Raw genomic sequence first — 22731 nt, forward strand, 5'->3', positions numbered from 1 at the left:
GCCAATAAAGCGAGATGAGCGCCACAACCCCAGAGTCGGCCACAACTGGACCTAATGGTCAGGGGCCCCTTTACCTTTACCTTTTAACTTAAGTCTATTAATTTGCCAGAAGCGGCTTAGTCATGCTGGCCACATGACCCGGAAGCTGTACGCCAACTCCCTCAGCCAATAAAGCGAGATGAGCGCCGCAACCCCAGAGTCGGCCATGACTGGACCTAATGGTCAGGGGTCCCTTTACCTTTACCTTATAGTCTGGCCATGAACACACCAAAACTGCACAAATGCTTGAATGTGGGGAGAGGGAGAGGAAAGAGAAGAATCAAAAAGTACTCTCAGAATCCAAACTAAGGAGGAACATACACAGTCAAGAGAGAGATGCTGGAACAAAGGAAGCTGACTTATTCCGAGTCAAATGATTGTTCCATCTATCTCAGCATTTCCTTCTCTGTCTGGCAGCAGCTCTCCAGGGCTTCAGGCAGACGTCTCTCTCAGCTGTATCTGGAGATGTCAAGGATGGATCGTGGAACCTTCTGCATAAAAAGCAGATGTCATAGCACTGAGTTATGGGCCTAAAAAAGGCTGAGAAACAGGAAGAAGAATCAGAGGCTTAAAAAAAAATAGTATTAAGAACCAGAGCTGAATGGAGCTTTCATTTCTTCCACACAAATATCCTCTCTGGGTTTCCTCAATCTTTCATAATTTCAACAGCATAGAATCTAGGGCAGAAAGGGGGGAAATCATTTTGTTACTGCTGTAGTTAAACTATTGGGCACAATAAATCCTCATCTACTTTGTCTTCTGTAAATTGGGATCTACCTTCTGCTCACGCCTGTTCAAGACTGCTTGGGGTGGCCAAATGTCTTAGCTTGGCCCTGTTCTTAAAAATTTGGCATGTTTTCCAGAAACTTCTGTATTTTATATTGCACGATCAGCTCCAAATTATGGTAGGGGGAAAGCCTGTGTCTCTTGTTGGACCCCTCTGCTCCAGAATCTATGTAATTGTATTTATATTGAGTTTCATGGAGCACCTTTAAGTCCTTCAGCATTACACAGAACCCAAGATGCCATTTTAAACTTCGCTTTGAATAAGCCTCTGCTCCAGGTCAAGGGTAATGTGCATGCCTTGTGGCATTTTATTTCAACATAATAGTTCTTCCTTGTACTTGTCATGTTTGGACAGCACATCTTCTCTCACTCAGGTAATATATTTTGTGTGCTTGATCCCATTTCATGTTTGTGTAGCTTGTCAACTTTTCCAAAGTAGGGCACAAAGAAAAGTTTTACACAGCTGAAACTCTCCTTCCTGGGCATGTTTCTTCTTATTTCTTGAGAAGAATCTAAAGCTGGGGCTGATGGGAGTTGTAGTCCAGCAACAACTGGAGGGTACCTTAAGGGAAAGGCATGAGATTATTGCTTGTCACATGTCTGTTTACATTCCAGCACAGTATGCTGGGAACTTCCATTTGTGTATAGTATAGCTTTTGCTGTTCTCTCTGAGACGACATGAGAGAGAGAGAGACAACGTGTTTCTTTGTTCTGATTTCTGTTTAATAAATCTATAGCTGTAGCATGACTTCATACGCCTCACGCCTACTTCTGTGTGTGCAGTTGTTGTTGTTTAGTTGTTTAGTTGTGTCCGACTCTTCGTAACCCCATGGACCAGAGCACGCCAGGCACTCCTGTCTTCCACTGCCTTCTGCAGTTTGGTCAAACTCATGCTGGTAGCTTTGAGAACACTGTCCAACCATCTCGTCCTCTGTCATCCCCTTCTCCTTGTGCCCTCAGTCTTTCCCAACATCAGGGTCTTTTCCAGGGAGTCCTCTCTTCTCATGAGGTGGCCAAAGTATTGGAGCCTCAGCTTCACGATCTGTCCTTCCAGTGAGCACTCAGGGCTGATTTCCTACAGAATGGATAGGTTTGATCTTCTTGCAGTCCATGGGACTCTTGAGTCTCCTCCAACACCATAATTCAAAGGCATCAATTTTTCGGCGATCAGCCTTGTTTATGGTCCAGGTCTCACTTCCATACATCACTACTGGGAAAACCATAGCTTTAACTATATGGACCTTTGTTGGCAAGGTGATGCAGTACACTCTGCTAATTGCATGCCCTGGCTTTTGAAGTTCGGGTCACTGATTTACATTGGAGCATGGGCCGATGAAGGGAGACATCTGAGTTGGGCTTGCCAGCTGGCCTCCTGGCCCTCTGCATGTCGACAATTTGTTACCTGTGGTCTAAAGGTACATGGTGCACTTCTACTGAAGCTAAGCAGGTCTGGCTTGGAGGATTCATCCTGAATTATGGTTTGAAGATTGTTGTCCTGGCTGGGTTATTGCTATGTTCTATCTCCACTGTTGGAGGTAATGAAATCTACAACTCACTTCCTTGCATTGTTGTGCTTTGCTGTGTCAAAGTTGTGGTAAGGCAAAGACTATATATAAACATTTATTCAATTGCTTAAGGCACTAGAAGAATAAGCTGGCTGGAGAATTATTATGATTGCTCCATGGGATGGGTAGTTGGTGACACTGAAGATCCACAGATGAGATAGAAGCCAGACGAAGCAGAAACTCACAACTGTAATGGGACATATTTATAATGGCTGGTCCGGTGCCAGATTTGTGGTGTGTAATTGTTTCCCTACAAAAAAAAGAAAGAAAGAGAGGAGGAAGCTTATTTATTGGCTCTTACCATAAATTGAGTTTTCCCAGTCTGAAGTGTGTGTTCTGCAACAACAGAACAAGCTACATTAGTCTTTCATGCTTTAGTTCATAAGAACATAAGAACAGTCCCTCTGGATCAGGCAAAAATTCATAGAATCATAAAATTGTAGAGTTGAAAGGGACCCTGAGAGTCATATATCCAAACTGCTGCAATGCAGAGAATGGAAATAAAGCAACCATGACAGATGGCAATACAACTTGCCTCCAATAAAGGAGATTCCCCACCTTACCTCATCCAGCCCATATGGGACACTTTGTCAAAAGCGTTACTGAAATCATGATACACAATGCCCACAACATTCCCCTGATCCACCAAGCTTGAAAGAAATGAGATTCATCTGGTATGAATTGTTTTTGAGAAACCCATGGTAGGTCTTATTTTTCTAAGTTCTTACAGACTAACTGTTGTCTCCCACCACTCCTCTGCATTCAGCCAATCCATGGCAACATATAATGCTGCTACTCATTCCTTCCTGTTTGGTCTACAGTGATACCTTGGGTTACATACGCTTCAGGTTACATACGCTTCAGGTTACCGACTCCGCTAACCCAGAAATATTACCTCGGGTTAAGAATTTTGCTTCAGGATGAGAACAGAATTCGTGCTCCGCGGTGCAGCGGCAGCGGGAGGCCCCATTAGCTAAAGTGGTGCTTCAGGTTAAGAACAGTTTCAGGTTAAGAACGGACCTCCGGAACGAATTAAGTTCTTAACCCGAGGTACCACTGTATTTCCTTTGAACAGGCTACATTCCTCAGTTCCTACATTCCAGTCACAAGCCCCATCCCACCAGGTTTCAGTAATTTCTATTAGGTCATATTTGCCATCTGTATTAAGAACTCCAACTCATCTTTCTTGTTCCCCATACTCTGTGCATTAGTATAGAGACAACTGAAACAAGAGTCATTTCCTCCAGCTGCTGTCTTCTTGTAGTTTCCTGTCATGGATTGGCTGCATACAGAGGAGTGCTAGTAGTCACATGCTGGGGACCCCCCAAGGAACCCCCCACCCCAAAAAAGCAGTAAGGGAACCTCTGGCCTTCTGCATGCGAAATAGATACTTTCCCACAAAGCCAAAAGTAACTTATGGTATTGCATTGGGGAATCTGATTAAAACCATCATTATGCCATTAGGTATGGCTGAGTCATTTAACATGCTTAAAACTACCATTGGCCATTGTATAAACCTGGGGGTAAGGTCTCTATGACTGCTTCAGTATCTTCAATAACATATAGCCTGTTGCCATGGGAAGGTGCAAATTGGTTCTATCAACTATCCATTATACAGCCAAGTTATAAAATCCAAATTAATGTTCACTGTCAGCTCTGCCTATTAAGAAGAAATTACACACTTCTTGGATTTTCTTTTATCTCAAATTTTTTGATTGCTGGAGTCCTCATCCTGTTAATGCATTATTGGTAGAATAATTTAAATCTTTAATGAAGAAGTCTTCAGTAGCACAGGCTTTAATCACTATGCCCCCCCCTTAAATAAAATGTTAACTTTCCACAATCAAATTCCTACATGTTCAAGGTGGCCAGGGACACTTTGAATTGGAAAGAGCCAAAACCAGCAGCTTCTTTCTGGTACTGTAATAAATGAAAAACCTTAAAAGGCACAGTGCTTTGCTTGTGGAATTGATCTTTGAATCTTTTTTCAAGATCCTTGTGCAAGTTTAATAAGACATCTTGGGGAGAGCTCCATGTATCCCTGGCATCTACAGATTTAGGATTCTATACTGTAGGTCCAGGAGAGATCTTGACCTAAGAGCTACTGCCAGTTGCGGTAAACCATAATGGTTTTTGGAAGCCATGTTGTTGTTTAGTCGTTTAGTCGTGTCCGACTCTTTGTGACCCCCTGAGCCAGAGCATGCCAGGCACTCCTGTCTTCCACTGCCTCCTGCAGTTTAGTCAAACTCATGCTGGTAGCTTCGAGAACACTGTCTAACCATCTTGTCCTCTGTCGTCCCCTTCTCCTTGTGCCCTCAATCTTTCCCAGCATCAGGGTCTTTTCCAGGGAGTCTTCTCTTCTCATGAGGTGGCCAAAGTATTGGAGCCTCAGCTTCAGGATCTGTCCTTCCAGTAAGCACTCAGGGCTGATTTCCTTCAGAATGGAGAGGTTTGATCTTCTTGCAGTCCATGGGACTCTCAAGAGTCTCCTCCAGCACCAGAATTCAAAAGCATCAATTCTTCGGCGATCAACCTTCTTTATGGTCCAGCTCTCACTTCCATACATCACTACTGGGAAAACCATAGCTTTAACTATATGGACCTTTGTTGGCAAAGTGATGTCTCTGCTTTTTAAGATGCTGCCTAGGTTTGCCATCGCCTTTCTCCTTTGGAAGCCATACTGGCCTCCATTACAAGCAGGCCTTCTCAATTGCTTTTCCAGATCTTTGATTAGCCCCTTCTGGGTTTCCTTCACCCTCTTGGCATGGTCATTGTTGTTGGGCCACATGTCTAACACAGACATTTTGCATGTGTGCTGAAGGAACTGCACTGGATGCTGATCAGTTACTGGCCCATGTTCAGGGTCTTGTTAACAGATAAAGCACTGGACAACTCAGAACCAGATTACACGGGAACAAGAGAAGAACCTGCTGGATCAGGTCAGTGGCCCAGGCCCGCCTCATCCACCATCCTATTCTCCCAGTGGCCTACCAGATGCCTATGGAAGCCCGTAAACAGGACCTGAGAACAACAGCAAGGCTCTTCACCTCCTGTTGGCTGCCATTTTGCTTCCCCACAATCCCCTGGAATGACACTATGTGATGACATTGCTTCATGGGGGGGGGGAGGCAGGGGAGGAGGAGGAGATGGTAGCCAGCAAAAATAACAAGGAGGTAGGAGTACAGAGACAACTTTTGTCCCCACCTTTTGAAAACATAAGTAGGGATTGTGAAATGTGAAAGGACAGTGAATCGGGTAGTCTTGAAAGGAGTATCATGAAAAGATAATTTCTGAGCACTAAAGGCCTGGATAGTGTACCGGTATTTTGAGCTGATTTTGGTCAACAGAGAACACTAAAACAGTGGTCTCTAATTTGTGTTACTCTGATGTTAAAGCTTTTAGATATCCCAAAGTAAGACTGTTAGTCAGTTGTCAGAAAATGTTCTCTGAGTGAACAAAAATTATTGTTCATACAGAAATTTCTTTGAACAGAACATTATGCATTTTAAAATATTACCATAAATGTGCATAAATCTTAAGGGGGGACGAGACCTATCCTTTCTGAGATTTAAGCTTAGCCTTTTTTCTTCTTCAATTTTTGGTCCTGAATCTAATTTTTAGTTTCTTTCTCTTCATTTTGTTGGACTATTTTCATGATGCAATGGAATGAAAAGTGATGTGTGCTTCCTGTTGCATGCTCTTCCATCCTGTTGGAGACAATTTGTGCATACTTCTTTTTTAAAGGGGGGCTTTTCAGTGCTCCTCAATGCATTTACCAGTAAAATCTGTGATTTATATGCATATTTTAAATATGAAATGCATAGTTTTGTGTGCATTTCTTGCATGCCAGCAATGGATGGCAAAATCTGGAGAAATGAGCAATCCAACCAGGAGTTGTGTCTCAATCTACCAGCAAGTCTGGGTTGGTACACTGTGAAAAGAAAAACAAACAAATTCTTTCCCTATCTCTTAAGACTTAAGTGGAGGGAGAATCCACATAGAGTGAGCTGGTAAACATTGGGATACCTTTGCAGAACATCATGAAATTTTGTTGCCTGCCGTGCTTGATGGTACAGTGGTACCTCGGGTTACATACGCTTCAGGTTACATATGTTTCAGGTTACAGACTCTGCTAACCCAGAAATATTGCTTCAGGTTAAGAACTTTGCTTCAGGATGAGAACAGAAATTGTGCTCCGGTGGCACGGCAGCAGCAGGAGGCCCCATTAGCTAAAGTGGTGCTTCAGGTTAAGAACAGTTTCAGGATAAGTACAGACCTCCGGAACGAATTAAGTACTTAACCCGAGGTACCACTGTACATGCTTTTTCCTCCTTGCATCCTTTTGAGAAACTTGGGAGTGGAGTGTAAATAGTATTTATCCAACTGTAGTTTACTGTAAGGTGATTACGATTTCATCAGTCTCCATCTTCTTTCTGCACTTCTGGCTGGAGGGGAAAATCTGTTCCATCAGAGTCTATTCTTCCCTGGCTCCTGGCTTTTCCTCTCAGAACTTGATTAGTAATTTTTATTTTCCCAGATGTGCCTTTGTTTCCCATATGCGTGTTCTGCCCAGAGCAATTTTGTCTAGATGCTTATTTTTAGTTTGCATGCTCGGTGTTTGAGATGGATGTAGCTGTGGTGATCGGCTGTGATTTTAGAGCAGTTTCAATGGATGAACGACATTTGTGTTACCCAATGTAAAAATAAAATAAAAAATTGTACCCCAAATTGATTGACATTTTCTGTCCAATTGAAGTAGGTCAGACTTAAGCTATGAAACATATTGTGACAGATAGAGGGAAAACATAATACACAGTCGTATATCTAGTTCAAATTAAGGGGAGGAGTTCTAATTCTATTATTATTGTTATTATTATTACTATTATTATTAATATCAATATTATTATTATTGAATTAAGACCACAAATTGGGTTTTTCTAATGACAGTTCGTGGTTCTGGATATGCATTATGTGATGAATTTTATAGATGGATAGATGATAGGTTGAAAGATCAATGTCAAAGGCCAATGTGAAAGATCAATGTCAAAGGTGAAGCAGTGTGCCTTCAGCAAAAAATGTAACCCATATAATGGTTACATTCTAGATGTACTTCTGTGGGGAAGGAGTTCCACAACTTACGGGCTGCCTCAGAGAATGCCCTCTTGGGGCCACCACTACCCTAAGCTTCTGAGGGTAGCAGAACCACACAGTGGGCCCCCTTGCTAATCTCAACACTTGAGAGGGCCTCTAGAGAAGGAGGTGGTCTTTCTGTGGATGCTAGCAGATACAGTGCTTCTGTTGGTGCCAGTGTTGGCACCTGGAGGGAGCTCATTGCAGAGTGTCTTCTTTCTTTCTTTCTTTCTTTCTTTCTTTCTTTCTTTCTTTCTTTCTTTCTTTCTTTCTATGTGGAGAACTTGGGCTCAAGACTGGCGAAATGAGAAACTGGGAGAAACAAATTGACAGATGTGCTTATTCCAGTGGCCACTGCTGCTCTGTTTTCTGCTTCTTCCCTTACATAATGAATATACTGTATTTTTCCGTGTATAAGACTAGGTCCCCCCCCAAAAAAATGTCCAAAATTAGGGGGCGTCTTATACACGGATACATCTCACCCATTTTCTTAAATCTGAGTCCCCAAAAATAGGGGGCATCTTATACATGGGGGAGTCTTATAAACAGGAAAATATGGTATGTCCAACTGAAAATACCCAGTCAGTTGTCCTGATCTTGGAATGGCTCAGTCAGAAGAGCATGATACTCTTAATCTCCGGATTGTGGATTCAAACCCCACATTGGGCATAAGATTCAAGCATTACACAGGGTTGGACTAGGCGAGCCTTGTGGTCTTGTCCAACTCTTTAGTTCTCTGATTCCACTCTACATTGTGGAATAGCCAAAAACTACTGCCAGATAAGCAGCCTTTGACTCAGTTCCCAGGACCAGACTCTGGGACAAGCTTTGGGCCACTACCATCAATAGAAGGCTACTGTATTTAATTCAGGTAATACATTACGCCCTTAGAGTCAGGTGCAGCCGGCTAGGGCACTTAACAGACCCCATTAAAACATTTAAGGGTGTTAGGCAAGGATGCCTTTTGGCCCCTTTATTATTTAATTTTTATTTAAATAACCGGGTAACCACTCTCCATAACCTTGACTTCCACCCTCCAAAGTTAGGACATCACGGTTCTGCTTTATGCAGACGACATGGTAATGCTATCCAGAACCCCCATAGGGCTTAGAAGAGTGCTAAGAAAATTAGCTGCCTATTGTGCCTCAAAATAAATTATCAGAAGACCAAAATCCTTGCTTTTGGGGGGGGGAACCAAAGCTCAGAAACTGGAAACTTCAAGGCCAAAATTTAGAACAAATATTGCCAGATAATCAGTGCAATGGGCAAAAAAAAAAAAAGGCTTACGCAACCCATCTTCCCTACATTGTACTGCTACCAATCAGGCATGCAAATGGGTTCATGGTTTTTAGCAAATGCTTTTGGTTACATTGCAAATAAGACACATAGCACAAGGCACGGTGCCTGCGCCAAGGGCGGTCTGTATTGCAATAGTGGCTGGTGGCAGTAATTCATTACTGCATAATAGATGTAGTAATGCATTGTTACAGCTATAATGAAGTGTTTCCGTTATTGCACATGACAGTTTTTATGCTCGTCGTGATATTAAGCTATGTAATGAGAGCGTCTAGCAAGGTGGAAAACATGGTTTTAACTCATACGTTGCATTGTTCGTGGCACTAGAGATTCCTCTTTCATCACAGAGACGGACTGTGTGAAATGAGAAATTAGTTCTTCAGTAGGGTTCACTTGCTGGACACAGAATAGGGCGGAAATGTATCAGTGATGGTTGAAAAGCCTCTAGCACCATAAATAAGATTCACAGAATTGTAGAATTGGAAGAGAACCCAAGGGTCATCTACCTGTATGCAGTGCATAGATGGTTTGTGGTTCATGGACTAGAGGTTTCCCTAACAAAGGTGCCTTTTGAAGACCTTTTCATAGAATTCGAAGCTCCCCAGCTGTTGTCTCCTTCCTTGTTTGAAGGAATCTTTAGGCCACCAGTTAAAATTGTGACTTGCTACAAAGGACCAAGTAGCAAGCGATGTGAAAGATCCCTGGCTCGGACTGTGGAAAGCCTACGGTGGAGCTGCATTTGGGGGCCCCTGAAGCTTGAGCAGCTATGGGGACCGCTTTGCAACCAGCAAGGAGGTCTGGGTAACCACAGCCATCATTTTCAATGGGGTTGTTCCACTATAATAACAACTACTACTACTACTACTACTACTACTACTACTACTACTACAGTACATTCTCAGGTTTTGATTAACATTGCTATACTGGATTGTTGCAAATGTCAAAGTCACTGATGTGAATAAAAAAATCCTATGCTTTATAGTTTTTGAGTGGTTTTTTTTTTGGGGGGGGGGGTTGATGCACTTTTTAAAGCAAAAAAAAATAGGCAATGTGGACTAAAGTCACTTCTGGGGCTCCAAAACCATAATCGATGGATCAGTTCATTATTATGTTGTGGTTCTGATACATGCTATGAATGTAGAAGATGACAGGTTCTAAAAATCTGACACAGGAAATAACAGAGGAAGGGTTAGAGTCAAATGTCAGCAGGTGTAAACATGGGGGAATTGTGCTTTTATTTCAGAAACACATACTTAAGCTCACAGTAAGGTGTAGGAATAAGGACTGTGCCAACAGTTCAGCTAGTTATCGAGGTTTAATACCTTCCGGTCCTTGACTAGGAAGAAATCTGTGTTTAAATATGAGGACTGGGTGGTTCTCAGGTCATGTTTTCCCTTCTCCTATGGCAGGTATGGAGAATCTGTGGCCCTCCAAATGTTGGTAGACTCCAGCTCTGCATCAACCCCAGCCAGCATGGTCAATGGTCAGGGATGATGGGAGTTGTAGTTCAGCTACACCTGCAGGGCTACGAATTCTCATTCTCTGTCCTATGCTAATTATAACTCTCTGCTGGGGTTGTTATCTGCCACACATGTGAGAGCTATTAATCACTGAACCAAACAGAATTCTTCCAGAGACCATTAAGTCAAACATATTATGCATCTGCATTAAACCCGGCAATAGTGTATTACAAACAAACAGCCTTTAAATGGTTTTAAAAATAAATCTCCATTCTGGATGCAAAAATCAATTAGCTGCTGCTGAAGAATGCAAATTTTAATGGGAAGCTGAATCATCCCCGGCTTCGTCACATTATAGTTCTACAACTCTTTTCCTAGAAAACCACAAGTTCTCTTCTGATAGCCACTACGGCATGCCATGCTTTCTAATAAGAGACAGAGCAAAAATCAGGAAGCCACCCTGTTCGAATCTCATCTATTCTGTGGACTCATTTGGTAGCCTTAAGCACACAATTCTTTCTCAGCCTCATTCATCCCATCTGTAATATGGAGGGCAATCATAAGACGTGCTCTATGAGGAGCTGGCTCCAGGCACCAGATCTGTTGGCAGACCAGCTTTGTGTTACAAAGACATCTGCAAACGTGACAAGAAGGTTGGCAACATCACGTGGGGATCCCTGGCAGACAAGCGTAGTGCATGAAAACAGGTAGTCAATGTTGTGTATCCGCAACTGTGACCAGAGGAGGAATGGTGCAGCCAGTGTGGTGTAGTGGTTAAGAGCGGTAGACTCGTAATCTGGTGAACCGGGTTCGCTTCCCCGCTCCTCCACATGCAGCTGCTGGGCTAGTCCTTGGGCTAGTCACACTTCTTTGAAGTCTCTCAGCCCCACTCACCTCACAGAGTGTTTTTTTATGATATTTATTAAAGTTTCAAAGAAAAGATTACATAAATAAAACGAGAAAAAGAAAAAAGAAAGAAATAAAAAAGAAGAAATACAGAAAAAAGATAATAAACATTTAAAAAACACATCAATCTTTCCGTACCTTACATTTCATTTCCTTGCTTCCCTGACCTCCTCACACCTCCCTTTTTTGTATTCCAGTTCTATTAATTAATTCAGCAATTTCTTTCCCTCTTTGTTTTTATCTTAATCCTTTAACTTAATAAATTATGTTTGGATTTTCACCTGTTAACAATCCATTTTTACATACACCTTAATAACATTGCTGCTAAAACCACTTAACTTCATTCAGACATCATTCTAACATTCATTAATTTTGCAATATTTCTGTAAATAGTCTTTAAATTTCTTCCAATCTTCTTCCACCGACTCTTCTCCCTGGTCTCGGATTCTGCCAGTCATTTCCGCCAATTCCATATAATCCATCACCTTCATCTGCCATTCTTCCAGAGTGGGTAAATCTTGTGTCTTCCAATACTTTGCAATAATAATAATAATAATAATAATAATAAATTTTATTTATATCCCGCCCTCCCCAGCCGAGGCCGGGCTCAGGGCGGCTAACAACAATAAAACAGTACAAAAGTACAACATAAACAACATTCTAAAATCATTCATTATAAAAATTAATTAATTCAAGCCACCAGCAACCATTGGGCCAGAGCTCTGCGAAGATTGCCGAGGGAGGGAGTCAGGCTGTACCCTGGCCAAAGGCCTGGTGGAACAGCTCTGTCTTGCAGGCCCTGCGGAAGGATGTCAAGTCCCGCAGGGCCCTGGTCTCTTGTGACAGAGTGTTCCACCAGATCGGAGCCACAGCCGAAAAAGCCCTGGCTCTAGTTGAGGCCAGCCTAACTTCTCTGTGGCCTGGGACCTTCAAGATGTTTTTATTTGAAGACCGTAGGTTTCTCTGTGGGGCATACCAGGAGAGGCGGTCCCGTAGGTACGAGGGTCCTAGGCCATATAGGGCTTTAAAGGTTAAAACCAGCACTTTAAACCTGATCCTGTACTCCACCAGGAGCCAGTGCAGCTGGTATAACACCGGGTGAATGTGATCTCGCAGCGAAGACCCCGTAAGGAGTCTCGCTGCAGCATTCTGCACCCGCTGGAGTTTCTGGGTCAGTCTCAAGGGCAGCCCCACGTAGAGCGAGTTACAATAATCCAGTCTGGAGGTGACCGTCGCGTGGATCACAGTGGCTAGGTCAGGGCGAGAGAGGTAAGGAGCCAACTGCTTAGCTTGGCGGAGATGGAAAAATGCCGCCTTTGTTATAGCTGCAATCTGCACCTCCATGGAAAGGGAGGTGTCGAAGATTACACCCAAACTCTTAACGGACGGTGCTGGCACTAATTGCGCCCCCGCAAGAGATGGGAGTTGCCCCCCCAATCCCATATCGCCCCGTCCCAGCCACAGGACCTCTGTCTTCGAAGGATTTAGCTTCAACCGGCTCCCACGTAACCATCCAGCCACAGCTTCCAAACATCTGGTCAGTGTGTCTGGGGCCGAGTCAGGATGGCCATCCATCAACAGATAGAGCTGGGTGTCATCGGCATACTGATGACAACCCAGCCCAAAACTCCGAACAAGCTGGGCGAGGGGGCGCATAAAGATGTTGAAAAGCATCGGGGAGAGTATCGCACCCTGAGGTACTCCACACACCAAGGAGTGGCGCGATGACAATTCCCCCCCAAGCGCCACCCTCTGTCCCCGACCAGAGAGAAACGAGCGCAGCCATTGAAGGACTGTGCCCTGGATCCCCACGTCGGCAAGGCGGTGGTCCAGAAGTTCGTGATCGACCATGTCGAAAGCTGCTGATAGATCTAGAAGAATCAGCAGCCCCGACCCGCCTCGATCCAGCTGTCTACGAAGGTCATCTGTTAGGGCGACCAGAGCCGTCTCGGTCCCATGACCAGCGCGGAAGCCGGACTGGAATGGATCCAGAGCCGATGTTTCATCCAGAAACCCACCAAGCTGTTCAGCAACCGCTCTCTCAATCACCTTACCCAGGAACGGAAGATTCGAAACCGGGTGGTAATTGGATAGATCTAAAGGATCTAATGATGTTTTCTTTAAGAGCGGGCGCACCACTGCCTCCTTCAGTTCCCCTGGGAATGTCCCCGTGCCAAGGGACAAATTGATGATATCCCCCAGGAGGGCCCGCACCTCGTCTGGACACGCTCTAATCAGCCAAGATGGGCACGGGTCGAGAGGACAGGTGGTGGGCTTTCCAGCTCGGAGGAGTCTGTCCACATCGGCTGGGGATATCTGGTCGAAGTGGTCCAATACTGGACCCGAGGACAGTCGAGGGGCCTCCAGTTCCTTTATTGTATCCAAATTGGCAGGGAGGTCATGGCGGAGCGACAAGACCTTCTCCGCAAAAAAGCTCGCAAATGCCTCACAGCCGTGTGTCAATTTGTTATTTAAATTTGGCTGTCCCTCAAGGGACGTTAAAGACCTGATTATACTAAATAATTGCGCTGGGCGAGAGCTAGCGGATGCAATGGAGGCCGAGAAGTATGACTTCTTAGCAGCCTTCACCGCCATCTCGTAGGTTTTCATAAAAGCCCTATAAGATGTTCTTGAGGCTCCGTCACGGGCACCCCGCCATACTCGCTCTAGCCGTCTGAGGTCCCGCTTCATTTTCCGGAGCTCCTCGGTAAACCAGGGAGCCCGGTTTCTGCGGGGCCGCAGAGGGCGCTTAGGTGCGATCTCATCGATGGCTGCCAGGAGCTGGGCATTCCAGCCCTCAACAAGCTCAGTCAATGAGTCGCCAGGGGGAGCAAGGTCCCGCAAGGCTTGGCGGAATCTCTCAGGGTCCATCAGCCTCTGCGGGCGAGCCCAAATTGGCTCGCCACCTAAGCAGGGTGGGGGTGGAAAGTCAATCCTGGCTTTCAGAGCGTAGTGATCAGACCATGGCACCTTCGTCGAAGGAGACATGATCACATCTATACCAACGCCAAAGATCAAATCCAGCGTGTGGCCTGCTTGATGTGTGGGGCCCGAAACAAACTGGGAGAGCCCTAGTGTCGCCATGGAAGACACCAGGTCCAGAGCCTGTGAGGAGGGAGTGGCATCAGCATGGATGTTGAAGTCCCCCAATACCAATAGGTTAGGGAACTCCAAGGCCCAGCCGGCCACCGCCTCCAATAGGCCTGACAGGGTGGCTGCTGGTGCGCTAGGTGGCCGGTACACCAGCCAGACAGCCAAGCTCACCTCGGAGCCCCACACTAGGCCAACACATTCGATGCCGGGGATCGATGGCGATGGTAGAGCCCTGAAAGGACAATCTTCCCGGATTAATAATGCCACCCCTCCCCCCCGGCCCACAGTCCGCGACTGGTGGAGGACAGAGAAACCCGGGGGCGCCATCTCTCGTAAGGTAACTGTTGCCCCTTCGCGCACCCAGGTCTCCGTCACACAAGCCAGGTCGACCCCCTGCGAGATAAAGAAATCTCGCAGGGTGGCGGTTTTATTGCCTATAGACCTGGCATTGCACAGCACCAGTGACGGAGGTGAGTAATCCTTGCTCACCCTACCCTCGTCCCTCGGGATGGGGCGCAGATTGGAAAGGGTACGAGCGTATCCATATCTCGATCCCCTTCGCCTGTAACATCTGCCCCCACCGCCATACCTCCCTCGCCCCTCCACGGTAGCAATCCCAGGCCTCATAGTGGCCTCCATTGATGGCAATTAATATTATTCTTTCGCAGCCTAGAACAATAAACCTTAAAACAATAAAAACAAGAAACCAAAAACAACCCAGAAAACAATAAAACAATACAAACAAAAACTACAAAAATTACAAATTCATCAAAATCTAACAAATTCCCCAGCCCACCCAAACATCCATCCCACCCCCATATATAGAATCGAAAGGGAAAGGGAATTATTAAAAAACAAAACAAAACATGTTAAAAAGAGCTCTGCACTCCTCGGGGTCCTCCTGGGCAGTAGCAGCATCAGTGGCAACAACCATCCTTGTGAGGCCCCACCCTGGGCCAGATAGTAAGTGGCAGAAGCAGTCCTTGTGAGGCCTGTCAGGCCCTCCCTAGGCCAGGTGGTAAGTGGCAAGAAGGAGCAGGGCCCTCAGGCACTCACGCAGGAGAGTTTTCCTGGGCAGCAGAGCAGTCCTTGTGAGGCCCCAGGCCCCGCCCCAAGCCAGATGGTGAATGGCAAGAGCAGGGCCCTCAGGCACTCACCACAGGGGAGTCTTCCTGGGCAGCAGAGCAGTCCTTGTGAGGCCCCAGGCCCCGCCCCAAGCCAGATGGTAAGTGGCAAGAGCAGGGCCCTCAGGCACTCACCACAGGGGAGTCTTCCTGGGCAGCAGAGCAGTCCTTGTGAGGCCCCAGGCCCCGCCCCAAGCCAGATGGTAAGTGGCAAGAGCAGGGCCCTCAGGCACTCACCACAGGGGAGTCTTCCTGGGCAGCAGAGCAGTCCTTGTGAGGCCCCAGGCCCCGCCCCAAGCCAGATGGTAAGTGGCAAGAGCAGGGCCCTCAGGCACTCACCACAGGGGAGTCTTCCTGGGCAGCAGAGCAGTCCTTGTGAGGCCCCAGGCCCCGCCCCAAGCCAGATGGTAAGTGGCAAGAGCAGGGCCCTCAGGCACTCACCACAGGGGAGTCTTCCTGGGCAGCAGAGCAGTCCTTGTGAGGCCCCAGGCCCCGCCCCAAGCCAGATGGTAAGTGGCAAGAGCAGGGCCCTCAGGCACTCACCACAGGGGAGTCTTCCTGGGCAGCAGAGCAGTCCTTGTGAGGCCCCAGGCCCCGCCCCAAGCCAGATGGTAAGTGGCAAGAGCAGGGCCCTCAGGCACTCACCACAGGGGAGTCTTCCTGGGCAGCAGAGCAGTCCTTGTGAGGCCCCAGGCCCCGCCCCAAGCCAGATGGTAAGTGGCAAGAGCAGGGCCCTCAGGCACTCACCACAGGGGAGTCTTCCTGGGCAGCAGAGCAGTCCTTGTGAGGCCCCAGGCCCCGCCCCAAGCCAGATGGTAAGTGGCAAGAGCAGGGCCCTCAGGCACTCACCACAGGGGAGTCTTCCTGGGCAGCAGAGCAGTCCTTGTGAGGCCCCAGGCCCCGCCCCAAGCCAGATGGTGAATGGCAAGAGCAGGGCCCTCAGGCACTCACCACAGGGGAGTCTTCCTGGGCTGCAGAGCAGTCCTTGTGAGGCCCCAGGCCCCGCCCCAAGCCAGATGGTAAGTGGCAAGAGCAGGGCCCTCAGGCACTCACCACAGGGCACAATAAGTGTTCTTGCTGCTGTTGTAGCATACATAAAGAAAGTTCTGTCCTTCTTTAGCACTCACAGAGTGTTTGTTGTGGAGGAGGAAGGGAAAGGAGAATGTTAGCCGCTTTGAGACTCCTTAGGGTAGTGATAAAGCGGGATATCAAATCCAAACTCCTCCTCCATGGTGCATCTGCAGCAGCAAAACTAGACACCTTCATCTGCCCCACTGTGCTCACAGTGGCCAACCAATTACCTCTGGGAAGTCCACAAGCAGGGCCATCAGGAAACACTCATTTCACGTTGCAGCAGAAGATGAGTTAAGACAGCTCTTATTGCTAGCTCTGCTGGAAGCAGCTGCATGGACACCCATCCCACCTGGCTGCGTCAAAGGTATCAGTGAGACAATACAGGCCTATCTTGGCTGGGACCAATTGGCATTTGTCTCCTCCTCTTCCCAAATTGCCTGCCAAAGTGATCATTCCATGTGGCTGTTACAGGGCAGTGTGTAAGAGTTGAAAGCCTGGCTTTTGTTCTGCCCTCCCTTTTCTTTTGCATCATGTTTCTTAGAAGGTTGGCCATTACTCTACACTGTAAACCAGACGCGCAGTATCAAAATACAGTAAACAAAACATGACATGGCTTCCCTTTACCACCCTTTATCACCACCTGAGCTTCTTATCTCGGAAATCCCAGAGCACACATATTCCTTCCCAGCCAAGCTAAAATCTGCTTTCTTCCGATTGTAAATATGAGATACATGGTGTGTGTGTGTGTGTGTGTGTGTGTGTGTGTGTGTGTGTGTGTGTGTTTCTTGATGACCCTTCTGTTTATCACCCTCTGGTTTTTCATAGGCTAGCTCTTCTGTTTCCTTACAGAAGGGCTATTCTGATGACAACTGCATGCATATCTGCTTTAGAAAAAGAAGGAGGGAAGGCTTTTCTGCTTGGGAAAAGGAGGAGGAGAAACTGAATTGTGTGGCTCCCCTCCCCTGCTTAGGATCCTCCTATGACTTTCTTTTCATCATTCCACAAGGGAGTGGAGGGTCTTGTAGTTTAGCCTTGTAAACCCAGCTGTGTAGAGCATTGATTGCTTCTGCCTGAAGCAGGGATGCTGTCAAGTTGCTCTGCGAGTTGAGTCATCTATTGACAAAGAGCTACTAGCCAGCAGATGATGCTGTGCAGCTCTACTCTCCGGGCTCCCACGATGCTCCGCTTATAGCAGCTGTCAAAGGTACTTGGAGGCTCTGCAGAACAGGACTTTTGCATCTGCTGAGAGAAGAAGAGAGAGGGAGGGTGTGCGTGTGTTGGGAAGAACTTTGACACCGGTGCAACATGAACGCCTATCTTCCTAGGCAGCACAGCTGCTGCAGGGGGTCTGAAGGGGCTGACCTTGCCAGAAGTGTGCCAACACTGCCTAGGGAGGCCCACTATCCCTGTGGATGGCGGCAGAACTCCCAGGGGGGCTGCTGTCGTCCGCAGGCGTTGCCACTCTCCGCTTCCGGACCCCATGGTCCAACTCTGACGCAGCCCAGGACTAAGTGTAGTACGTCGTGGGACAATGTGCAGAAAAGCCCCCCGAAAACCTTAGCTAAGGCAAAAGGGGCAGGAGGGGAATGGTGGACGGATTGCACCTGCCCCCACAGCTGGTACCACCCAGTACAGGTGAGATCCTTTATTCCCTTAAGTCTCTCCAACTCAATGGACTCTCGAAGTCCAGGCAGGAAAAGGAAAGGAAAAGTTACACACATTGCCTTTTGGATTATAAAGTTTTCAGGCGAAGGCTGGAGGACTGCTTAGTGAGGTTGCTTTCTTATAGAAGTGAGGTGTGCTGTTCATTTTTCACAGGCATCGTTCTAAAAGTATGGACAGATGGGAGACCTTGCAATGTTCCTGTGTGCTTTTTCCTTCTCTTTTAATGTACTAATTTCTTTGGGGTGGGTAGGAAGTATTCCCTTGCCTCACGCTTGGTGGCTTTGCTGCATTTGACATTTGCATGGGAAAAATTGAGTGTGGTGTCCTTTTAGTACAGTATACTTTTTAAATGATGCATTTACTGAGGAATGGGGATGAATTACATTGCAAAATCTTAGATCTATGTAAAAAGATTGCACAGCCTCCTTCTCCCCGTTCACTTGTGTGTGTGTGATTTATATGGGTGTTATCCAACGATAGTCATATATGGAGCAGACCCTGTAAAATAAGTGTACTCAAATTCATTGATTCCGATGAGTCTACTCTGAGTACAACTTACTTGGATATCACCCTATATATGTTTATTTCTCTAAGATGTAATTTTGATGTGAAGTTTTGATTACTTTATACTTTGATTACTTTGGTTATGCTAAAGATAAACTGAGAAATGGAAAACTAAATTCTCATTGATTCTTCCATGACTAGTAATACTGAAAAATATCTGTACTTCTCTCAATCTGCTCCACACATACACAAATGCTTGTGTGTGTCCCCTACTACACACACACATGCACACACACACACACACACACACACAATTTCTCTGTCAGTCACTGTAATCTTATTCAGAAACTTCTGCTTCAATACCCTGCCAAATCTTTGTGGTGCCTTTTTAATTACTTGAATTAATATAATGTCATGAGGAGAAGAATAAGGAACCAAAAGCTGAATAAAGTATTATGATGGTGCACATTGTAAGAGTCCTTCTAGGCACATAGATGTTTTCTTTGTAGAATTTTTTTTAAAATAACAATAAAAAATAAATAGAAAAGCAGTATAACACCACATTTCAGTACAGCCGTGTTGGCTTTAGACTGTGCAGTGTGATATATATATATATTTATTTCCACAAGGAACAAAACACACATCTTACTTACAACATAACACTCTCAGGGTATGGGGAAATGAAGCCTAATGTTTGAAAAATTCAGCTTGTCAGTCTCATTTTCTCTGCCTGTAGTGTTACATTTTGGAAGACGGGTTAGGTCTCAGTTTCCTGAAAGAGAAAGTGTAAAGGAAATTCACTTCTTTGAATATAACTGAATATTGCAATGTTGTTGTTGTTGTTAGCACTGCTGCTATTATTAAATACTGATCTGAAATTGAAAACATTTTAAAAGGTGTAGTGGGCTGCGCTACACATGTAAGGATGTATTCAGAACAATCAGTTTGCAGAGTGACATTTTAAATAGGAAAGAAAAAGGGGTGGTCTCTGCCCTCAGTAAGTTTACAATCTAGAGATTGTTGGCAGGGGAAAGCTGCTTTCAAAGAAGTACTCTGGGTGCAAAGGCCACAGCCACACCATATGCTTATGAACTCTTATACTACGTTAACAGTTATTGACACACACCCCCCAAGAATCCGGGTGCTATTGATTGGGAAGTGTGCTGAGGGGTCTCTTAACAGCTCCCAGAACCCTTAACCATCTAAAGTTCCCAGGATCCTTTGCTCCTCAATAGCATATTACTCTTTTTGATTAGTGTAAGAAGGTGTTAAGCTGACATGTTTTCTATCTGGGTATTTAAAGGTTTCTAATAGTCCTGGTTCCCAACTAGCACACAGCCAAAAATGCCCACTACTGTTAGTTTTAAAATCTATCAGTATATTCCCTAGTATTTGGAATTGGATTTAGAAAAGGATTTTAGATGCCTTTATTACTTTCCCATTAAATGGAGCATGTTAGACCCCAAAGCATCTTTGTACTGAGGATAAAACTAAGCAATGCTGTTATAAAAGTCTGTAGCAATAATTAAAAGGTGTTCTTTCAGTGCAATCTCCCTGAGTCGGGTTTTCTGAGGCTGGTAATGGGGTTTTGCAAGGGGTTTGTTTCTGTTTTTAAAAAGATTATCTTAGAGTCAACACATTCACCCAAAATTACATAATCCAGATCAAAGTAATGGGATAAGAATGCAGGTCAAAAAAAGATTAAATTGCTACTGTAATGGAGTGTGGGATTGTTTATATTGTAAAGCAAACTATTGGAAGATTGGAAGAGGGTTCCACTGCCTTCAGAAGCTCAGGATGGTGGCAGAGGCCTGGGAGAGGGCCTTCTCTGTGGCAGCTCCTAATTTGTTGAACTCCCCACAGAAAGTATGCAGCTTTCAATGAATGCTGAAGACACACATTTGTACTCTGCCCTTTGTCACCTGGTGTGTGTGTGTGAACCCATCCTATTCTTGTGACTGTAAATTGCTTTAAACTGTTCTAATGTACAGTGGTACATTGGTTCTCAAATTTAATCCATTCCGAAAGTCTGTTCAACTCCCAAAATAGTTTGAAAACCAAGGCACGGCTTCCAATTGGCTGCAGGAGCTTCCTGCACTCAATCGGAAGCCGCACCGGATGTATTTTAGATTGTTGTGACCTGCACTGGAACCTTATAGTAAAGAACAGGGAACAAATTGAGTTTATGGTAAAATAGGGATGGTGTTGATACTTTTATATGCAGACTATCTCAGGAGCTAGGGACACGGGTGGCGCTGTAGGCCTAGGACTTGCTGATCAGAAGGTCGGGGGTTCGAATCCTCGCGGCGGGGTGAGCTCCCATTGCTCGGTCCCTGCTCCTGCCAACCTAGCAGTTTGAAAGCACTTCAAAGTGCAAGTCGATAAATAGGTACTGCTCTGGTGGGAAGGTAAATGGTGTTTCCGTGCGCTGCTCTGGTTCGCCAGAAGCAGCTTAGTCATGCTAGACACATGACCCGGAAGCTGTACGCCTGCTCCCTCGGCCAATAAAGCGAGATGGGCGCCGCAACCCCAGAGTCGGCCACGACTGGACCTAATGGTCAGGGGTCCCTTTACCTTTACCTTTATCTCAGGAGCTAGTCGTGGGGCGCTGTCACTGATTGCATGCCCTATGCTACTATTTTACACTTGGTTCGTATTGGTAGACCTTGAGATTCTAATAATCGTCCTCAGCATCATACACTGCCTTCTTCTCCTCTCTTTCTTAACTTTGCTCCCAAGCTTCCTTTTGCCTCCCTCCGTCCCACCGACCTCCATCTGTTTCCATACCTCCATCATTGGAGGCAGTAAGCTGGTGAGCACAAGTTGGGCAAGCGCCTGTTGCCCTCAGGTCTTCCTCCTGGGCTCTCCATAGGCACCAGGTTGGCCACTGTGAGAACAGGGACGCAGGACAAGATGTTCTTGTCCTTGCCTTCCTATGAACATGTTCTTGTTCAAGACCTTTCCAGAGATGAAAAGCAAATACGGTGTTATGTGGGCTTCTGCCTTCAGCAGCTGCTTGCTCTTCTCAGTGTTGCTTCTCAGTGTTGCTTCTCAGTGTTGCTCTCTGTCCTCCTTTTATGTCTGTTGGGTTGGGGGAGCCATGCCAGCTGCCACTTCACACCTGCACTTTCAAACGCTTGAGCCCTTCTGTCTTTCCTGGATCATAAGGACAATTAATGTTAGTTTTCAACCTTGCCATTGCTGTTTTTCCAGCCTGAATGTCACAAAGAGGCGCCGGAAACTGCTGGACCATGTAGAAATGTGCAGAGGCTCCGGCAAATGGATAAAACAGTGCCATTTCCGTTTAAATACCCTATATTTGGAATCAGCCGCAGAACTAGCTTGCGGGAAGCAGGGGAATTATATTTAGTATTATATGATATCGTATATGATTACTACAGGGTGCAATCTTGGCTTCGTCTGTGTCTTGAGTAAGTCTTGGGGAAACAAAGAGGCAAAGTGTATTTCGGGAGGCAAGGGTGAACATGTAAAAGTACTTCTCCTTCAAGCGACTCCAAAGGATGAGCAAACGGGGAATAAATGGGGAGGGGCGACAAGTTACTTGCCTTCAGGCCACTCATCTCCCTTTCCCAATTTAGCAACATAGGAAGCTGTCTTATACCAAGACTGACACACACACACATACACACACACACCCCATGCCATGTTGTCTACAGCGATTGGCCGCAGATTCCCAGGGTTTCAGACAGGTACATTCCCCAGCCCTACCTGGAGATGCCAGGGATTGGACAGATACTCTACCTACTGAGCTATGGCCTATTGCCCTCTTCCAGGTTCACCTATGTAGAATAGGTGCCAGGACTTTGGCGGCAGGTTTCCAGGGCCCATGTTTTGGTGGCGGGCCCTAAGAATGCCCTTGCTTGCATGTTGCTAATGCAAACTCCATTTTGGTGAGATGGAGATTGGTAGAGATGAAGGAGAGATTTATTCCATTCTCATTTTAATGTGGGTGGCTTGGGACGCGGGTGGTGCTGTGGGTTAAACCACAGAGCCTAGGACTTGCTGATCAGAAGGTTGGCGGTTTGAATCCCCGCCATGAATTGAGCTCCCATTGCTCGGTCCCTGCTG

General features: G+C 46.0%; 1 protein-coding gene across 6 annotated transcripts in view; it reads left to right on the forward strand.

Annotated features, from left to right (window-relative positions):
• Nucleotides 1-22731, forward strand: part of DLG2 (discs large MAGUK scaffold protein 2) — a 904765-nt gene that overhangs the window by 556730 nt on the left and 325304 nt on the right. Inside the window, exon 8 of one of the 6 annotated variants that reach the window (XM_083499674.1) lies at nt 17926-18108. The exons of the other annotated variants lie outside the window; for them this stretch is intronic. Within the exon in view, the coding sequence (XP_083355800.1) occupies nt 17926-18108 (183 nt within the window). The remainder of the gene's footprint in view (nt 1-17925; nt 18109-22731) is intronic. 6 annotated transcript variants of the gene reach the window in all.

The sequence above is a fragment of the Podarcis liolepis genome (genome assembly GCF_965112155.1).
Source record: "Podarcis liolepis genome assembly, chromosome: 4".
In the NCBI taxonomy this organism is placed as follows: Eukaryota; Metazoa; Chordata; class Lepidosauria; order Squamata; family Lacertidae; genus Podarcis; species Podarcis liolepis.